The sequence below is a fragment of the Pipra filicauda genome, unplaced genomic scaffold, assembly GCF_003945595.2.
Source record: "Pipra filicauda isolate LSUMZ 115617 unplaced genomic scaffold, ASM394559v2 scaffold336_size1087642_pilon, whole genome shotgun sequence".
Classification (NCBI taxonomy): Eukaryota; Metazoa; Chordata; class Aves; order Passeriformes; family Pipridae; genus Pipra; species Pipra filicauda.
The window spans coordinates 64,656-81,866 of NW_024104461.1; the positions used below are offsets into that span (position 1 = coordinate 64,656).

Consider the following 17,211-nt stretch of genomic DNA (forward strand, 5'->3'; position numbering starts at 1 on the left):
GGGGGTGGGACTGGGTGGCTTTTAAGGTCCCTTCCAACCCAAACATTTCTAGAATTCTGTTCCCCGTGATGCTGCTGCTGGAGGGAGGAGTTCTCCTGAATCTGCAGATTGTCAGTGAAAACTCTTTTCTGTTTTGACTGTTTAAAACCAAGATGAAATGTGTGCTGGTGTTGACAGTGCTGGTGTTTCTGGGTGGTCTCAGATGGCAGGTCCAGCATTCCCATTCCAGAGAGCAGCATCCAGCCCATGTCCAGAGCCAGAGCGTGGCCCTGAACCCACAGTCCTCCGTGTGCAGTGGGACTTGGGTCTGACACCACATCCCTGCAGCGTTAGGATTAACTCTTTCCCCAAGGTTTATTAATTTACAGCACTGAGGGTGAAGTATTTGCTCATATCCAATCACTTTGTGGAATTAAAAAGGTGGGAATTTTGAGAAACCTGCCTGGGCAGGTGCTCCCTGCCCCTGCGGGGCTCTGGGAAGGGGGTTGTTTTGGGGTCTGTTTGGGACTGAGCAATTTTTCACAAGCTGGGAGGAAGGTTTCCCCTTTTCCTGGGGAAGAGGAAAGCAAAAGGAGACACAGCTGGTCAGTTTGGGAGTCTCATTTAATTTCTGAATTCAGGGAATCATTATAAACCTAATTTACTTTGAGATTGGATTTTCTAAGGTGTGACTCTTGTGTGAGCTGTTTGTTTTTCTCATCTCTCTGGAGGTTCCTGCTCTGTCCTTTCCACAGAGGTTTTCCCTGTGTGTGGAAGTGTTTTATGCAATAACCCTCTCTGGTTTGGGGTCTGTGCAGAGTGACCAGTCTGTGAAGGAGTTTGTGACCTGCTCCAGAAAGAAGATCAATGTTTTGGGGTGCAGGGGGTTGGGACACAACCGTGTGTTCTGCAGGATTTATCCCATGGGGGATTAGGTGTCCATGTGGCATTGCTTGCAGCCCTGTGGTGTGGCAGGAAATGTGGGAATTCTGGGCCTTTCTTGAAAGCTAATTTTCCCTTCAGAGCGTGTTGATGTCAGCAGGAACCCCAAACCTGGGAGGCCCCAGACGTCCCAGAGCCACATTTACGTGCTGAGAAAGACCCTGTTGGCATGCCCAGCAGTAGGATAAATTTTCTTGAGGAAGTTCTTTCAAAGGAGAACTTAAAGAGCTAAAGGAAAAAGTCCCATTTCCCCCTTTGGCTGCTGTCCCTGTTCCCTCTGGCAGCCAGCAGGGTGAGAGGTGGCCCTGCCCGTGTCCCTGTCCCTCCTCCACCGTGGCTTTCCTTGGACACAGAGCTGTGCCAGGTCCAGGGGGTCAGTGTGGGGTTGGCACTGCTGCTGTGCCACGTTTGGACGTGGCCCTTGTCCCCTGGATGTCACCCCGTGGTGTTTCATTTGTAAGGAAAGGACGACTCAGTTAAAAACAAAGGCATCACCTTTCGCATGGAATCTCCTCCTCTCACCTGCAGCCAGAGCTCCTTTGGGCACAGAACGTTCACAATTCCTTAAGATCCCGGTTTGTTTCCTTTTTTAAACTGCCTGATTCCATGTGCCTCGTGCCCCTCTGGGACGGGGCTGTCACCAGGAGCTCGGCCTCTCCCAAAACACCCAAAAGGAGCCGCTCTGAGTTCCCGGTTCCGCAGGGCAGAGCACGGTCGTGGGGTGGAGGGGTGAGCAAGAAGCCTCCTGTTGTTCTGAATTTTTTTTAACCCATCCTCCCTGCCAAACGGCCTATTTTCTGCCCCTCATGGTTTCTGCCTAACAAATGGTGTTTCTTTTTTACAGCGTTATGATCCTGGACTTGTTGTGGTGATGGTAAACTTAGCAGTGGTAATTTTTTATTTTCAGACTGAATTACTCCTTTTGTCATCAGTGCACCAATGTTAGGCTTACTTTCTCTGTTGTAGCCATCATCCTTCTGCTTGGTCTTTCATTTTCCTTTCCTTTCCTTTCTTTATGCACACTTGTCTGATCCTTGTTCATTAAAGGGTATTGCTAAGAAGGGATGTTTCTGTTTGTGTTAGAACTGCCAAAATCAGTTTAAACATAAATTTCTAATACTGTCCAAACTTGATTTTTTTTTTCTCCCCCCCCCAACACGATGGGCACTAGCACTTGCTACTGCAATTTCCAAATAGATTTTTGAATTAAAAAAAAAACAAAACAAAAAAAACACCAAAAAACTTTGACTGCCTTAGAAGGCAAAAGTACTGATGCATTGTTTGTGTACAGGGGTTTACCAGGGCAATGAGGCTGCATCCAAAGATGTCCATTGCTGGAGAAACAAAGAAACAAACAACAACAAAAAAAAAACCAAACCAAAAAAAGCTCGAAAACCAATTTAAATAATAAATTGTTGGCACCTGGTGCCAGTCATTCCATTTGGGTTCACCACTTACCAGTAAATCCCTGGCTGAGACGTTATGAAAGTGATATTGCACTTAGGAAGTCATTTTTATAACCTGTCTTTGATTTGGTCCTTTTGCTAAAAATTGCAGTCACTGCTTACTGTATTATACCATTGGGCGTGAGAGAAACCCTGTCAGACCTTGATACCCAAAACAAGGCTCAATCCAAAGTATTTTGGGTGAACGTGGTCACTGATTTTGGACCTGCTGGATACCTGCCTGTCAAATTCCTGGGCGTATCAACAAATCCATAGAGCAACTAATTAAAGGGATTTATTTGATTTATTTCTGAATAAAAACCATGCCTCTGTACTTTAAAGGTCAAAAGCCCCTCTGGGGCTGTGGCTTTGGCAGGAATTAGAGCTGATGCTGGCAAAGTGTTCCCACCTATCCAGGTTTTCCAAGGCATTTTTAAAGACTTGGACCTTTTGCACATGGAATGTTTTTGGCATGATTCAAACCTGTGGATCTTTTAGCCCAAAGGTATAATACCTGTGTATGTGTGTATAACAAAACAGTTGTTTACACCAAACAAGAGCAATAATAAGGGAAGTAAACATTCTGTTTTTTCACTCAAGGTATGCACCGGAGAAGGTAAGTACTTTGTTCAGTGGGTTACATCACAACCAACAGTGCCAGTTGTGATGTAAAAATCAAACATAATAATAATAATTTAAAATAATAATAATAAAAAAAAAAGCTGTGGTAGTAAAGTGCTTGTCTGCCCCATTTTGCTTTGTTTGGCTGGTTATGAGTGGATTAAAGATATGTTTTTTTTTTTTTTTTTAAGAAAAATAAAAAAAAAATCTCCAGCATAGTTTGATTAGTTCAAAGTCAATTTTCTTCGCAACTAGTCCTTTTCACAGCTTACAGGTGACACAGGAGTGCCAGAGCATCTCCTGGGGGGCAGGTGGCACCCACCTGGCCGTGGCTGAAGGAAGTTTGGCATTCCTTGCTCCTGGGGAGGGACAAAAGCTGGTGGGAGGGAGGCTTCCACACCCTTTACAGGGAAGTCCTAAGTGATTATTCATGAGCTAGAGCAGCAAAATGTGTTTAACAGCCTCTTCCCTCCTGTGGGGAGATGAGGAGCACGTCTGGCCCCATGTGGAAGCCGTGAGGGACACGGGGGAACGTGAACCACAAGAACATTTTACGTGGCCAGTCCTTGTTGAGAAAAGCCCTTTGTGAGTGCTGGGGGTGCAGGTTTGGCTGTAAGCTGTGAGAATGGCTCGTGTTTGGTTCACTGTAGCTTTCTGGTCTCTGCACTCCAAGGCAAGATCTCTAACCACCCAAACCCAATGTGTACACGAGCTGCGGCGCCGGGCTGCTCCTGATGCCCCTCTGTGTGTTCCTCTTCCAGGGAGGACGGATCCCATCCCCATCGTCGTCAAGTATGATGTCATGGGCATGGGCCGCATGGAGATGGAGGTAAGGTCACCTCCACCCGCCCCCTCAGCCCTGCATGGCTCTTGGGAACGGCCGGGGAAGGCAAAATGAAAAAATTTCAAAGTGGCATCAAAGATAACAGAACAACTTGCTCTTAAATTGACACAGTAAGAAAACACTTCTCCTCAAAAAACCGCCTCTCAAACGCTTCTCCTCTCTGTTTATCCACGAGGACCTGAGTTCTGGGGTCTGGATGCTCCCCAAAATCCCTGAGCTCTGTGATTTTCTCCCCCCCCCAAAGCTGAGGTCGCTGTTGGCACGGACAGGACCCTCCACCTCGTGTGCATTAATGACCCGTTTTACGCAGAGAAAACGAAGCACAACATGCAGAGGTTCTGTTTCAAACCTCATGGGTTTTAAGCTGTGCATTCTGGCAGTGGGAGTGCAAAGTATTTATGGGACAAATTGCATCTCTTATCTTTTTTTTTTTTTTTTTTTTTTAAAAAAAAAAGCTTGACTACGCCGAGGATGCCACAGAGCGGAGGCGAGTGCTGGAGGTGGAGAAGGAAGACACCGAGGAGCTGAGGCAGAAATACAAGGTACAGAAAGGGGGGCATCAACATCAGAGTGTCCGTGGGCTGGCTGGGAAAAGATTTGTTCTGATTTCTTCTCCTTAGGCTGCGGTGATGGTGGCAGGAATTAAGTGTTTTGGGGTTCTATCATTGTTGAGATGATTTGTATTTTAACAAACTGGTTATCCACTTCCTGGCATTAACCTTGGTGTTTGTTTAGCTGCTGAAGAGCTCCAGGACACCAGCAGGGCTTTTTTCTGTGTGCTTTGCTGCTGTTCTGGAAAAAAACAGTTTTATGGTGAGCAGGACATTTCCTTCCCTGTGCCCAGGGCTGCCAGATTTTTCTAGTGGACCTGCCACGTTGTTGGTGCAAAACCTGCAGAGGGGCTGGGAGGGAGGAGGTGTTGTCTTGTGAACAGTGCATTATTGCATAAATCCTGCTTAATTTGGAAGGATAGGAAACGGCTCCAGCTTGGAGAAATCAATGGGCTGTAGTTCTTTGGAAGAATTGCTCTGCCAACATTAAAAAAAAAAATAATGATTCTGTATTTCCATGGGGTTTACAAAACCTGAGGGGTTATTTTGTAAGCTAGAAGCTGATAAAAATGAGCTGTGGTGTTGGGGTTGAGCGTGACATGCTGCAGCATTCTTGGATTAGCTGTAACCAGGTTCTCTGTGGGGACCTGGTCTTTGCTGGTCCTTTAATCCACTCGTCCTCTTCCCAGCCCATCAGGTTTTAGGAAAACCTTCAGTTGTCCTGAGACAGGGGAAGTACCAGGGTTGAGGAAGACCCTGAGACATCCAAATGGAGTGTCAGAGTTGCATAAATTTTATTTCTTTGAGAAATAATGGAAGAGTAGTTTCAATTCCATTAAAATTAAACAAAACCTTGGCAAATCTAAAATTCCATTTCCCCAGCTGAACAGTTAATTCTGCAGGCAGTTTGTTCAGCTACAAAAATTTATAGCCTCATTTCTTCATTTTTTTTTTTGAGCCCTTGACTTGCTCAGTCAGTGAACTGCAGGTTTTTGGGTGCCCATAAGGGCTGGGAATTCCCTGTGCCTGGAATTGTTCAAGGCCAAGTTGGGCAGGGCTTGGGTCAGCCTGGGACAGTGGAAGGTGTCCCTGCCCATAGTAGAGGGTGGAAGTGGATGCTTTTAAGGTCCTTGGTTTTAAAGTCCATTCCAGTCCAAACTATTTGAGGATTCTGAAGTTCTTGGGGTTTGCAATTCTCTTTTCAAATGCAGCTGAATTTGTGTTGCTCTGAGACTCTTTTCTCTTCCTGCCCTTATCCAGCCCGGGCATTTTCCAGGAGCTCTGGAGCAGCAGCAGCAGCCTCTCCCAGCTTCAGTGGGTTTTTATTATCGTGCTTCATCCTTACCCCTTGCATTTTGATATTAATCTGTGCAAAATCTCTGCAGTCCTTATTTTTGCATTGCTCCACAGGAGGCCATTATGTAACTGTGCATCCTGATTAGCCATTCAGGGAGCCTCAAAGGAATTCGGGATAACTCTGCAGCCAAGAAGCAAACCATAAATGTTCTTTAATTCCCTCCTTTTGTATAGATTCTGATCATTCAGATGGCTGAGTTTCATTGTTCAGCCACGGGATGCTTGCTCAAAAAAACCTACCCATGGTGCAGGAAGCTTGTTCTGGGATTCAGAGGAACGTTAAACCTCAGTGTTCTGTGGATCTCACGCTGCTCTGTTTTCCTTTCTTGTCTTCCTGGGGACCTGCTTCAGGCTCAAACCTCCAGATTTGTTGATTTTTTTTTTTTCCCTCTTTTTTCTTCTTAACGAGGGCATCTGGTAATAGATGGAAGCAGGAAGTTGCAATACATCTCTTTTATTTAGGAGGTGAACAGTGCTTTAAATTGAAAACAACCCCAAACATTAGCACAGGAATTTTTCAGATATTTTTTTTCCCCCTCCTCAGGTGCTGAAATTTTTTACATAAATTTTGCATCATATAAAACATGCTCAGTAGTGTTCTTTTAATGCAGTTTTGATGTGGTAACTGGGAGATAAAACATATTGCCTTGAACAAGATCTGAACTGAAAAAGAAAAAAAAAATCTTGCACAGTTTATCTCTCTTAAATGTTTGCTGCTTCCTCTTGCTGGGCAAGGAAGCTTCCCATGAGAAGTTTGTATTGAAGATGGAAACACTTAAACCCTTCAGTGGTTTTTCTCTAATGTTAGGCTATTTTTTTTGTATAGTTCTCTTTATTCCAGTTTAATTGCCTGTGGGAAGTGGCTATTTGGGATGTGCTGCTGCAATGGGCTTTGGGATGTAGCGTTTGCAGCTGGTTTTGAGTAAGAAGCACCTCCTCAGAGTAAACCTTCCCCAGTGCTTGTGCAGAGTGGTGATGTTTTATTAATTCTGCTGGTGGGGCTGTAATTGAGCCAGCCTGGCCAGGGGAGGGGCTGCTTTGCCCTCAGGCTGCTGTGTCTGGGGCTCAGCTGTGTCTGAGCTGGGGCTGTGCCCTGGGGACAGGGCTGGGGAGCAGCACAGGCTGCTTCCAGCACCTGCATTTCCAACCACTACAGCCACCTGAGGGACTGGGATTGCCCCAGAGTCCCAGAGCTTTTGCCCACCCAAAACCTGTAGCTAAAGAGGGCAGGATGTGACTGTTGCCAATCCAGACACCACCTCTGCCTGCAGGTTTGGTTTTCCACCTATAAAGACGCTGAATTATAAGGAAACAAATCCTGTCTGCAGCCTTCAAGGTGGTCTCCTTCCCCCTGTTCATGAAATGCAGCTCCCTGTGCCAGTGTGATCCCTGTGTCTGGGCTCAGCCTGATGGACAGTGTTGCTCCTGGGAAGGTTTCACTGACAGGGAATCTCCTGGGGTGGGTTGAGCTCCTCGGTGTCTGAGCAGTGATTCCCAGCTGGAGCTGCATTCCTCCCTCCTGAATTCAGGCACACAAACCAAGATCAAGCAGGCAGCTGTTAGCACTCAAAATGGAGGAAGCACCAGCATTTGAAGTTCTGTTCCAAAGGCAGGAATCCTCCTTGGTTTGATGTGTGTTTGTGCATCTCACACGCTGCCGGTGCGTTTGTGGGTGAGCTCAAGGCTTTGAACCTCTCCTTGGAGCACAGGCAATCCCACAGGCTCTCCTGAGGCAGAGCTGCCTTCCCCTGTCAGCGCTGGAGGCCTTGTTTTAAGTCTGTTTTAGTGATACCTGTGCTCTGACAAGGTGATATTCTGTGTAAGAAATGGAGTCGGTGGCGTTGCAAAGTTCTGGAGTCACACCTGTGAATTTGCAAAGACTGCTCAGCTTGATAAGCTGGGCTCAACAAGGCCAAGTGCCAGGTCCTGCTCTTGGGTCACAACAACCCCATGGAGTGCTCCAGGGTGAGGGAAGAGTGGCTGGAAAGCTGGAAAAGAACCTCAAATCCTTGGTTCAGTTTTGGGCCCCTCACGACAAGATGTTGAGCGTGTCCAGGGAAGGGAACAGAGTTGGGGAAGGGGCTGGAGCAGCAGGAGCAGCTGAGGGAGCTGGGGGGGCTCAGCCTGGAGAAAAGGAGGCTCAGGGGGGACTTTCTGGCTCTGCAACCCCCTGACAGGAGGGGGGAGCCGGAGGGGGGTCGGGCTCTGCTCCCAGGGAACAAGGGACAGGAGGAGAGGGAATGGCCTCAAACTGTGCCAGGGGAGGATCAGGTTGGACATCAGGAGGAATTTCTTCCTGGAAAGGTCTGTCAGGCACTGGAAGGGGCTGCCCAGGGAGTGGTGGAGTCCCCATCCCTGGAGATGTCCAAGGAAGGACTGGACATGGCACTGAGTGCTCTGGGCTGGGGACAAGGTGGGGATGGGGCACAGGGTGGGCTCGATGATCTTGGGAAGTCTTTTCCAATCTGATTGATTCTGTAATAAATATAACCATCAATATACTCTTAAGTTTTTCTGAAACACTGTTTTTCCTTGAAGGACTAACTCCTCATCTTCCAGTCTGTTTTACAGGATGTTTAACAGAAGCATTTTTTATTAATATTTTAGGATTATGTTGATAAAGAAAAGGCCATTGCCAAGGCTTTGGAAGACCTCAGAGCAAACTTCTACTGTGAACTCTGTGACAAGCAGTATCAGAAGCATCAGGAGTTTGACAACCACATAAACTCTTATGACCACGCTCACAAACAGGTAACCAAGTGCTGATAGCACAGTTCACCAGTCTGATGTTCATCGTGGTGGTCTTGTCTGTGGTTAATACTTGGAATTTCCCTGGTGTATCTGTTTTCCTTATAGCTCCAGGAATAGGTGTTTTGTGTTGCTGGGTAAGATTTTTATGCCCACCATGCATTTAAAAATCCAAAACAACAGAGAAACCCCAAACCCCAATCCACGATTGGCATCAAGGAGCCCCAGTTCTGAGAGACCCAGGGGCAGGAATGGGCTGCTGTTAAACTGGGAATAGAACATGTGGATATGGATGGCTCCCAGTTCACTTTTAGCACAGTACAGCTTTGGGGAGTGATGATACACCATGTGTGAGTATTTTAGTACTTCAGTCTGTGTTCTGTTGAGTTACTGAAAACAGACCAGGGAATAATGGGCTGTGTCAGAGGAGCACTTCCCAAATCCTGTAACCCTCAGGAGAAGGCGGATTCAGTGTCTGTGTGGAGCTGGCTTTGTTCCCAAGGTAGGGATGTGTTCACAGGGTATTTCACACTGCACAGTAAATAATAAAAAGTTCATGTGTTAGCCTGGTCTGTTTGACCACTTAAGCTGCTAAATGAGATGTAACTGCACAGCAGACAGCGGTGTTGGGCTCACCCAGAGCTGGAATGGCTCAGAGGAGGGTTTTGATGTTCCTAGTCATAAATTCTAACAACACAATCATTAAAATGCTGATACCTCGTGGAGGATGGGCTGCAGAGTACTAGAGCTTGCAAAATAGCAGTGAACAGCTTAAAACCAGGAATATGGCATTAGAATATGATTTTTTTTGTGTGTGGATTAAATGTAGGCTGTGATAGTATTCCAAGTAGATTCTGTAAGGGAGTCTTAACAAGAATTCTCGTGGCAGGGCAGTTTTCTGTGACCAAGTTTGGTTTAGTGGAATTCAGAGCAGAAATGCCTTCATTCACTTTGTGTTGGGCAAAGGGCTGTTTTGGCACAGTCCTGACACCTGAGAGCTGTGAACTTCACCCCAAAGGTTTCCATCAGCTTGGCTGAAACTCGAGTGCAACGACCTGCATTTATTTCGGAGGTGGAAGGACCTGTTTGTGTCACATTCTCAGTGTGCTGATGCAGCATAATTATGTCAACTCCTGTTCAAACCCTCGGTGACTAATGGGGGACTGAGGTGAGCCTGGCAAGGCCCAGAGCTGTTCTAGCACCTGGAGATGCTGTGAAGGAAGAAACAAACCTGTGGAAGCAACCACCCCTCGTTGGTATAAAAGGAGTGATCAGCAGGAGTGACCTGAGAGAAAAATGTCTTGTAGACACACAGGGTGGGGACATCTCATCAGCAGGAAGAATTTAGGGGTTGCTGATTATTTTGAAAGGAATTATGTTCTTGGATAATTCCATCCGTTGCAGTCACTTCAGGCAGGCTTTGGAGCAAATGAGCCTCCAAACTGTGGCTGCATCACCCAGCATTAATTTCCAGTTACAGAGGGATTTAGACAAAGAAGCAATCATGCTTTGCTTAGGGAAAAAAATTGCTTGTCCAGCTTTGTGTCAGGCTGAAATGTGTGTGACCCTGTTGGGTCTGTGTTCAGGGAGTGAACTTGAAACTCCAGAGACACAATGAGGGTGAATTTCCATAAGTAACATCATCTCACTGCTGTGTCCAGTCTAAATTTTAAGGTAGTTTAATTAAAAAAAAAAAAAAAAAGCTGTACTTTTTATATGTTGCATGTTGATGTTTCACATTTTGCCTTTTTGGACAAGAAGGCAAGGTTACAGAAAGGGGAGCACAAAGTTTTTGAGGAAAACCAGAAAGTTTTCTTCAAAGTAGGCCACTCAGTTGGCTTTCCTGGAAAGATGAGCTGCTACAGTATCTTAGATAATTACAGCAACCTGGCTTGGTATAATGTTATCTGCAGTATTTTGTCTTCTCAGTGGTAATTTTTGAGGCAACAGAGCTCGTTTTTCCCTTTTTCTTGGCTTGATTTCCCCAGGATCATTTTTGCTTTTAAGTATTTTTAGTTCCACATCCCCTGACGTTGAAGTGTTTGCTTATCCCTCTGTGGTGCAGCGAGCCACAGGCTGTCCCTGTAAATAGATGTTCCATCCTCAGATCCCTTTCTGCTCCCCAGTTATAAAGACACTGTCTTGTATTCCAGGAAGGAACTCAAGATTATTGCCAAACAGGGATGATAGGTAAGTGTATTGATCCCAACCGGATAAATTTTGGACCCACCAAAATTGTGCCAACACCAAACAATTAAAGGGGAGGTTTATTCTATCATTTCCTGGCTATCCTGTTTTTTTAGAGCATTTGGTTCCATCTGAATCAACCTCAACACCAAGTTTCTATCCAAAAGGCAGAATTTCCTTACCTGGGAAAACAACCTTCCATTTATTCTCACAAACCTGTTTCAGTTGCTGTATTTTAATCCATCCTGCTGGAGGTGTGCAATGTTGTTCCCTAGCTTTTTTTTTTATTAGGTTGATAGTTGAGAGGAGAAGTGCAGCTGTTCTAAAGACCTGTAACCTTCTGGTCACCCTCTGGTCCCTCTTGGGGGAAGTCAGAGGACTAAAAGCAACTGGAGTGGGTGCAGATGGCACTGCAGGAGGGACAATAAGCTCAGTTCCCTCACAGATCCTTCAGTGAGCAACTGGAAAAGTCTTTAACCATGGATCTCATAACTTCTTTTACCCTGGAAAGCTGCTGATGTCTTTAATGGTGGTTTTTTTAGCTGTAAGATCTTGATCTAAAGGCCTGGTAGGTTATGAAGGGTCCTGCCTCAGATGGTGTCCAGTCACAGTTGTCAACAGAGTAATAATTAATAAAAGTGCACAGAAAAAAGGTGGGAAATGTTGGAAGAAAACTTTTGCAGCTAGAGAGGAGCTTGGGTGGTGAATATGGACCCAGTGTATATCCCTGGAAGTGTCCAAGGCCAGGTTGGAGAGGGCATGGAAGGTGTCCCTGCCCATGGCAGAGGGTGGGACTAGATGGGCTTTGAGGTCTTTTCCAACCCAAAACAGTCTGTGATTCTGTGATTTTTGTACTGCTTTTCTATCCTGATCCTTGGGAGCTCCCACAGTCCTGGGGCACTCTGGGCTCGGTGGGAATGTGCCCCTAGGGCATTACATCCAAGTGGGCCCTTAATTCCATTTGGGGTTTTGACATCAAGACAGAAACTCCACCTGAGGTTTGTGTGAAGATGAGGGTGGGTGCCCTTACCTGGGGCTGTACCCAGTGTGTGTGTTCCTGTCCAATAAACCTGGATGTGCAGGGCCCAGCACTTGGAGCAGCCTGCAGAAGGTGTTACAGTTGGAATTACCTGAGGTGTCAGTTCTGAACCATTTCCAGTCAGCCTTTACTGTGAGGGTTTTTTAACAAGCCAAGAACTTACAGAATCTCCCACCCAGGCACTCCTTTCCTGCTCGTGCCCCTGCTGAGGGGTTCAGCTGTTTACTGAGTCACTGACCCAGCAGAATCAAAACATTCCCCTGTGAAAAACAAACGTGTTCCTGTGTGAACCTGTGCCAGGTTCCCTGGGAGAATGTAACCAGGACTGAAATGAAGGCTTTTATGTAGCTTTTTCCCCCCCTGAAATGTGTGTTGTTTTGGATGTGTAGATGATTAATTCTGCATAGGTTCTCTCTGTTAAAGGACAAAGGGAATGTATTTCCATAAAGAAGTTCTTTGGGAAACAGGGTGGAGCTAAGAACTGAACCTACAGATCTGCAGTTCTCTTTGTGCCCTAATTATCTGCATCTTTGCTTCTAATGCTGAGAGGGAGGGATCTGTTAAAGCACAATAGAATTACCAACACAGTCACTGCTGGGGTTGATGAAGACTCTTAAATCCAGAGCCCGAGTCTCCTGGTTTGGGGAGACTTGGACTTGTGCTTTCCAAAAACTTGGGCCTCCAAGCACAGCTTAAATGGAGAAGGCTGAGGAGAGAATCTCTGAGGTACTTGGTGTTACATGGGAGATTCTTCTACCTCAGAAATGCTTTATCCTCAAGAAATCCCACTAATTGACTTTTAAGGGGCTGCAAAAGAGCTGGAGAGGGACTTTGGACAAGGGCCTGGAGTGACAGGCCAAGGGGGAATGGATTTAAGCTGGGAGGGAGTAGGTTTAGATTAGACAGATATTAGGAAGAAATTGCTCCCCGTGAGGGTGGTTTGGCCCTGGCACAGGTTGCCCAGAGAAGCTGTGGCTGCCCCTGGATCCCTGGAAGTGTCCAAGGCCAGGTTGGACGGGGCTTGGAGCAACCTGGGCTGGTGGAAGGTGTCCCTGCCCATGGCAGGGGGTGGCACTGGATGTTTTTTAAGGTCCCTTCCAACCCAAACCATCCTGTGATATTTTTCTTAACTCAGTTCTGGTTGTTCAGCTGCTCATTTGCTGATGACAGACACATTTGGAGAGGAGCACTTAGACATGGAGAATGTTCAGTAAAACTAGCCCTCAGCATACCAGGCCTGGAGTGTGATTCCAGTGTGATTCCAAGGGTTGCCAACCTCCTACAGGGCAGAGCTGGGGTCACTGGGCCATCTCTGTCACATTATCATATTTTTTCCTAAGTGGAAAATGTGGTGTCAGAGAGGAAATTAAGATGCAATAAAAGCAGCATTTGCAGGCCATTTCCTCTCTGCTCCTTTTCACTTCATTAATGAGCATGCAAAGAATGTTGATGACCAAATACCAAAGATAGGCCAGGCTTGTGTTCTCACTTGGATAAAACAATAAAGGTTGCCATCCTTGGAGCTTGTGTTTAGCTGATGGTGTCATTAACTCCCAGAAGCTGTTGTGGCAAAGAATCAAGCAGACATCAAAAGTTCAGAAAGCCAGACATCTGCTGGCATGGAATGAGAAGTACATTATTATTACTATTATTGTTATTATTGTTATTATTATTACTATTATTATTACTACTAGTAGTATTATTATTATTTTGTTTAATGGAGATTTGCAGGCTTGAGAACAGTAGCAGGGGAGGAGTTGGCTCTGATGCCACAGGAGTCCTGTCTCCAGCTCTGTACATGGATCAGGTCTGACCATCTCCTCAGTTTGAGGTTTGGCATGAAAGTCTCAGATTTTCAGGTCTGTCAAGGGGCTTTTGTATTGTGAGAATAACATGATCTCCTTCTGCTCTGCAGTTTTAGCCCAGGAATGTCTCCCAGAGGGCCTCAGTTCAGTGGTACTGCAGGGCTCTGTCACCTCGACTGAGAAGATCCATTTCCTGCTGGTTCTGAACCTGTGAAGCTCCACACCCCAGCTGGGTACTGGGGAGGTCTCACCTGAGACCACCTCACCAGCAAAATCTGGGGTGTGCTGAGTGGTTTCATGGCCCCAAGCCTTTCAGGGACTGTTGGGACAACGCTCTCAGGCACAGGGTATGATTTTGGGGTGTCCTGTGCAGGGCCAGGAGTTGGACTCGATGATCCTTGGGGGTCCCTTCCAGCTCAGGACATTCTGTGATGATTCTGTGGCTTTCCTACCCCCCCCCCCCTTATTTCCCCATTTTGCTGTGCCTGTGCTGGGCTCTGGAGCTTTTCAGAGATGCTGCAGGGCAGCTGGTTTAAGCTGATTTGCAGGGAATTGTAAGGTGATGGTGGATTTTGCCAATTTGGCCCCTCCTGAGCCACGCAGGGATCGGGAGATAATCCATCACTGTGGCCTCTTTGTGCTGGAGTCCGGACGTAGCTGCAGATTTGATAACAAACCTGCTCTTCAGGAGCTCCATTTGCACTCCTGGGGAAATGTAGAGATGATGATTTTGTTAGAAACAAGGCTGAAAACTTAAAATACTCTTCTTTGTTACAAAGCTGAGGGGGGTGGCAGCTATTAATAAAACACAGGAAGGCTGGAGGTAGTGAAGTGCTGCTTCCAGAGTGTGGAAATCTGGAGAAACTTCATATAAGTGCTGGTGATTTGTGTCCTAATGTGCTGGTCACTCACTCACTGGTGTGGCCCTTCTGACAGCTGAAGCAATAAACCAGCAGAGTAATATTCCTTGGCTTGATTGTTGTTATCATCTGACAGCTTGAAAATACGTTACTGCTTCCTCAGAAAACACACTGCCTGTGGAGCAAAAAATGCCTCCTAATTTTGAAATCCTATAGCAGCATGAAGCTTGTGTTTGATTTAATACAGGTTGGTGGCTCTAATCCTGTTGAAAAAATCATAGTCTTGCTCAGCACTATGAGAAGACTTTAAAAAGGCAGGATTCACCCTAAGAAGGTGGTTTCCCAGGGCTCCTTTTGGAGGGGAGAAGCTGCCCAAGGATGATGGAGTGGCTGTGTTAAATCCTTGTTGAAATTTCTCTGCTGTGCTGGGGGAAGGGGCAGTTCTGTGGCTGTCCAGCCTCCCTCACACTCAAACACATGGTGCAATCCAAAAAGGAATTTAGAGGTTTTGGAGGATTGGAATAATGAACCCTTGCCTTGGGATTAGGTGGAAATTTCTTTAATGTAAGCCTGGCTAAAGTCTCCGTTTAGTTCAGATGACTTTCTGGGAAGGCTGAGGCCTGGAGTGTATGAGAAGCATTTCAGTGCTCCATGTGCTCCCTTCATGCTGGAAAATTGTACTTCAGGCCTGGAATTGCTTTTCCCCAGTCAGGAGAAGTTCTGGCTATTTTCAGAGTTCCATTATTGAGTTGTTTTTACGGATGAGCAGTCTGGGCTCATGTTGTCCCCCTTTTCCCTACCCCAGGGTGCATTTATGGAAGATAATGCAGTCCAGGCAGGTCTCCTGCAAACTCGAGGAGTCATTTCCAATGATGGGTGCATTGTTTTAGGGCAGTCAAATAAGCTGAACTATGTTACATTCCATATTTTACATTCCCAAGGAGCTGGCATGGTGCATTTGTGGAGCTTTTCTACCCTGTACTTCCCCCAGCAAGACCCTTCTTCCTTCTGGCTCCTGTGTGACAAAAAGAAACTCAGCCTTGAGATCTCTTAGTCCTGTGTAAAGCCAGACCAACTTTTCCCCAGTTTGAGGAGCAGCAGATTCTCAGCAGCCTCAACACCACAGTCAGTGGTTTGTCACCCTGAAGGGCACAGGTTTGGGTGCAGCTGGAGGTTGCTGTGGTGGATATTGTGGGGTTACAGTGGTTCATTTGCTTCACACCTCTAATTTTTAAGTGCTGAGAGTGGGAGGTTGGGGCTGCAAAGACACACAAAGGTCAGCATTTAAAAAAGGGTATTTAATTCTGTTTGCATTCAAATTGCCATGTAGTGAAGGCAGGAGAGCTCGGGGGCAGCTGCATTATTCCCAACAACTCTGAGCCCACTTTGTGTCCCTGGAGGTGATCAGGGGCTGGAGGGGGTTCTGGGTGCACCATCACACCTTCCTCTTGAAAGGGAAAGGTCACAGTTCATGTCTGGTCTAAATAGCTGGGTCATACTTTTTTCCAAATGGGTGAGTGATCTCGAGACTTGGCACCAGCCCCCATTAAATAGTTTTGTCAGCTGTTGGTGGCTGTGACTTCCCGGAGCATTTCAGACACGCTTTCGAAATCAGCCTGAAAAAGCCGATGGCGTTGCTTTAGTCCCATCTAGTTGTGTTTTTTTTTCCTCCCTCTTGGAAAAAAAATTTACTCTTCAACGTTTAACATACACCACAAAACCCTTGAGCCCTTTACTTGTCCTGGTGAAAGTAGCTCTGCTGTTCCAGGTGGGATCATTGCTGTGTCCGTGCGTGTCCGTGTCCGTGTCCCCCCTCTCCAGACCCCCATCCTGGTCCTGTAGCTCTGCTGGCTCCTCTCCTGCTCTGTAGAGTAGCTGGCACCACACACCCACAGCTCTCTAGTAATGCCTGCTTGTATTTTTTTATTCTTTTTCCTCTCTTCCACTCTTGTTATATTTTTACTTTCTTTTTTTCTTTGTGATGTGACGTTTTCAGCTGATGTATTGAAAGCAAACCCTTCTAATTTTGGAGCCCAGATCACAAGAGTGAGTTTCTTTCTACTGGTGTCTGTAGCTGTATCTTCTTTGTGTGTCTTCCCCTCTGATTTTGGTAGCACCTCAACCACATTTAGTAAATACAATTAGGTAAGAGAATCCTCTGTCTCGTCCAGTTTTCCCTTTTTTCACAAAGCAATGTTCTCTTTACATTGGGCCAGCTTAATTCCTCTAATTTGAGCTTTGGGTTGGTTTCCAGATCCACTGTTCCTGTGTGTGGCAGGCTGACTCTGCTCCAGGAAAGAGGCAGAGTCAGCCAGCCAGAAGTATTTAGAATTCACCAGTGCTATGTACATCCTGTACGAGAATTGTTCCAAAGTGACTCCTGCTCCGAGTCCCATCAGTCTCTCAGGCCCTGCATGAAATGCCTGAAAAACATGAAACTTCTTTCAAAAGCTGAGTACAGGATGCATTCTGGAATTGAGCCTTTTGAAAGGGTTTTGAATTGTGCACTAAAAAAGAACAGTGAGTCCCTTCAGGATGGTAGAGGTCTGTCTTTGCTGCTTTCTGTTACTTCAACTTCTGTAGAGCACCCTAAGAAAGTGTTGTGAATATCCACGTATATTCCAAGGAAAACCAGCAGCCTCTTCTCCTAGTGCTCCGAGACAAGGACTTTGCAAAATGTTCTGAAGTCTTGGCTGTTTATTTTCTATTAAAATTGGCTACTTAGACTTCCTCAGTGATGTCAGGGTGTTTGAAATTCCTTGCCATTGTGTTTATTCCCTCATGATAAGATTTCTGGGGAACTCGGTGCTTCTGCCCCCCAAAGTACTCAACCC

The 17,211-nt window shown here is 46.2% G+C and overlaps 1 protein-coding gene across 5 annotated transcripts in view; it reads left to right on the plus strand.

Annotated features, from left to right (window-relative positions):
- The window catches only part of GPATCH8 (G-patch domain containing 8), a 53,656-nt gene that overhangs the window by 31,131 nt on the left and 5,314 nt on the right, over positions 1-17,211 (plus strand). For 2 of the 5 annotated variants that reach the window (XM_027734047.2, XM_027734049.2), the window contains 3 exons: positions 3,749-3,816; positions 4,287-4,373; positions 8,346-8,489. In XM_027734047.2, the coding sequence (XP_027589848.2) occupies positions 3,749-3,816; positions 4,287-4,373; positions 8,346-8,489 (299 nt within the window). Of the gene's footprint in view, positions 1-1,765; positions 3,817-4,286; positions 4,374-8,345; positions 8,490-17,211 lie in introns of all 5 variants that reach the window. The other 3 variants (XM_039384034.1, XM_039384035.1, XM_039384036.1) reach the window with 2 other exon arrangements.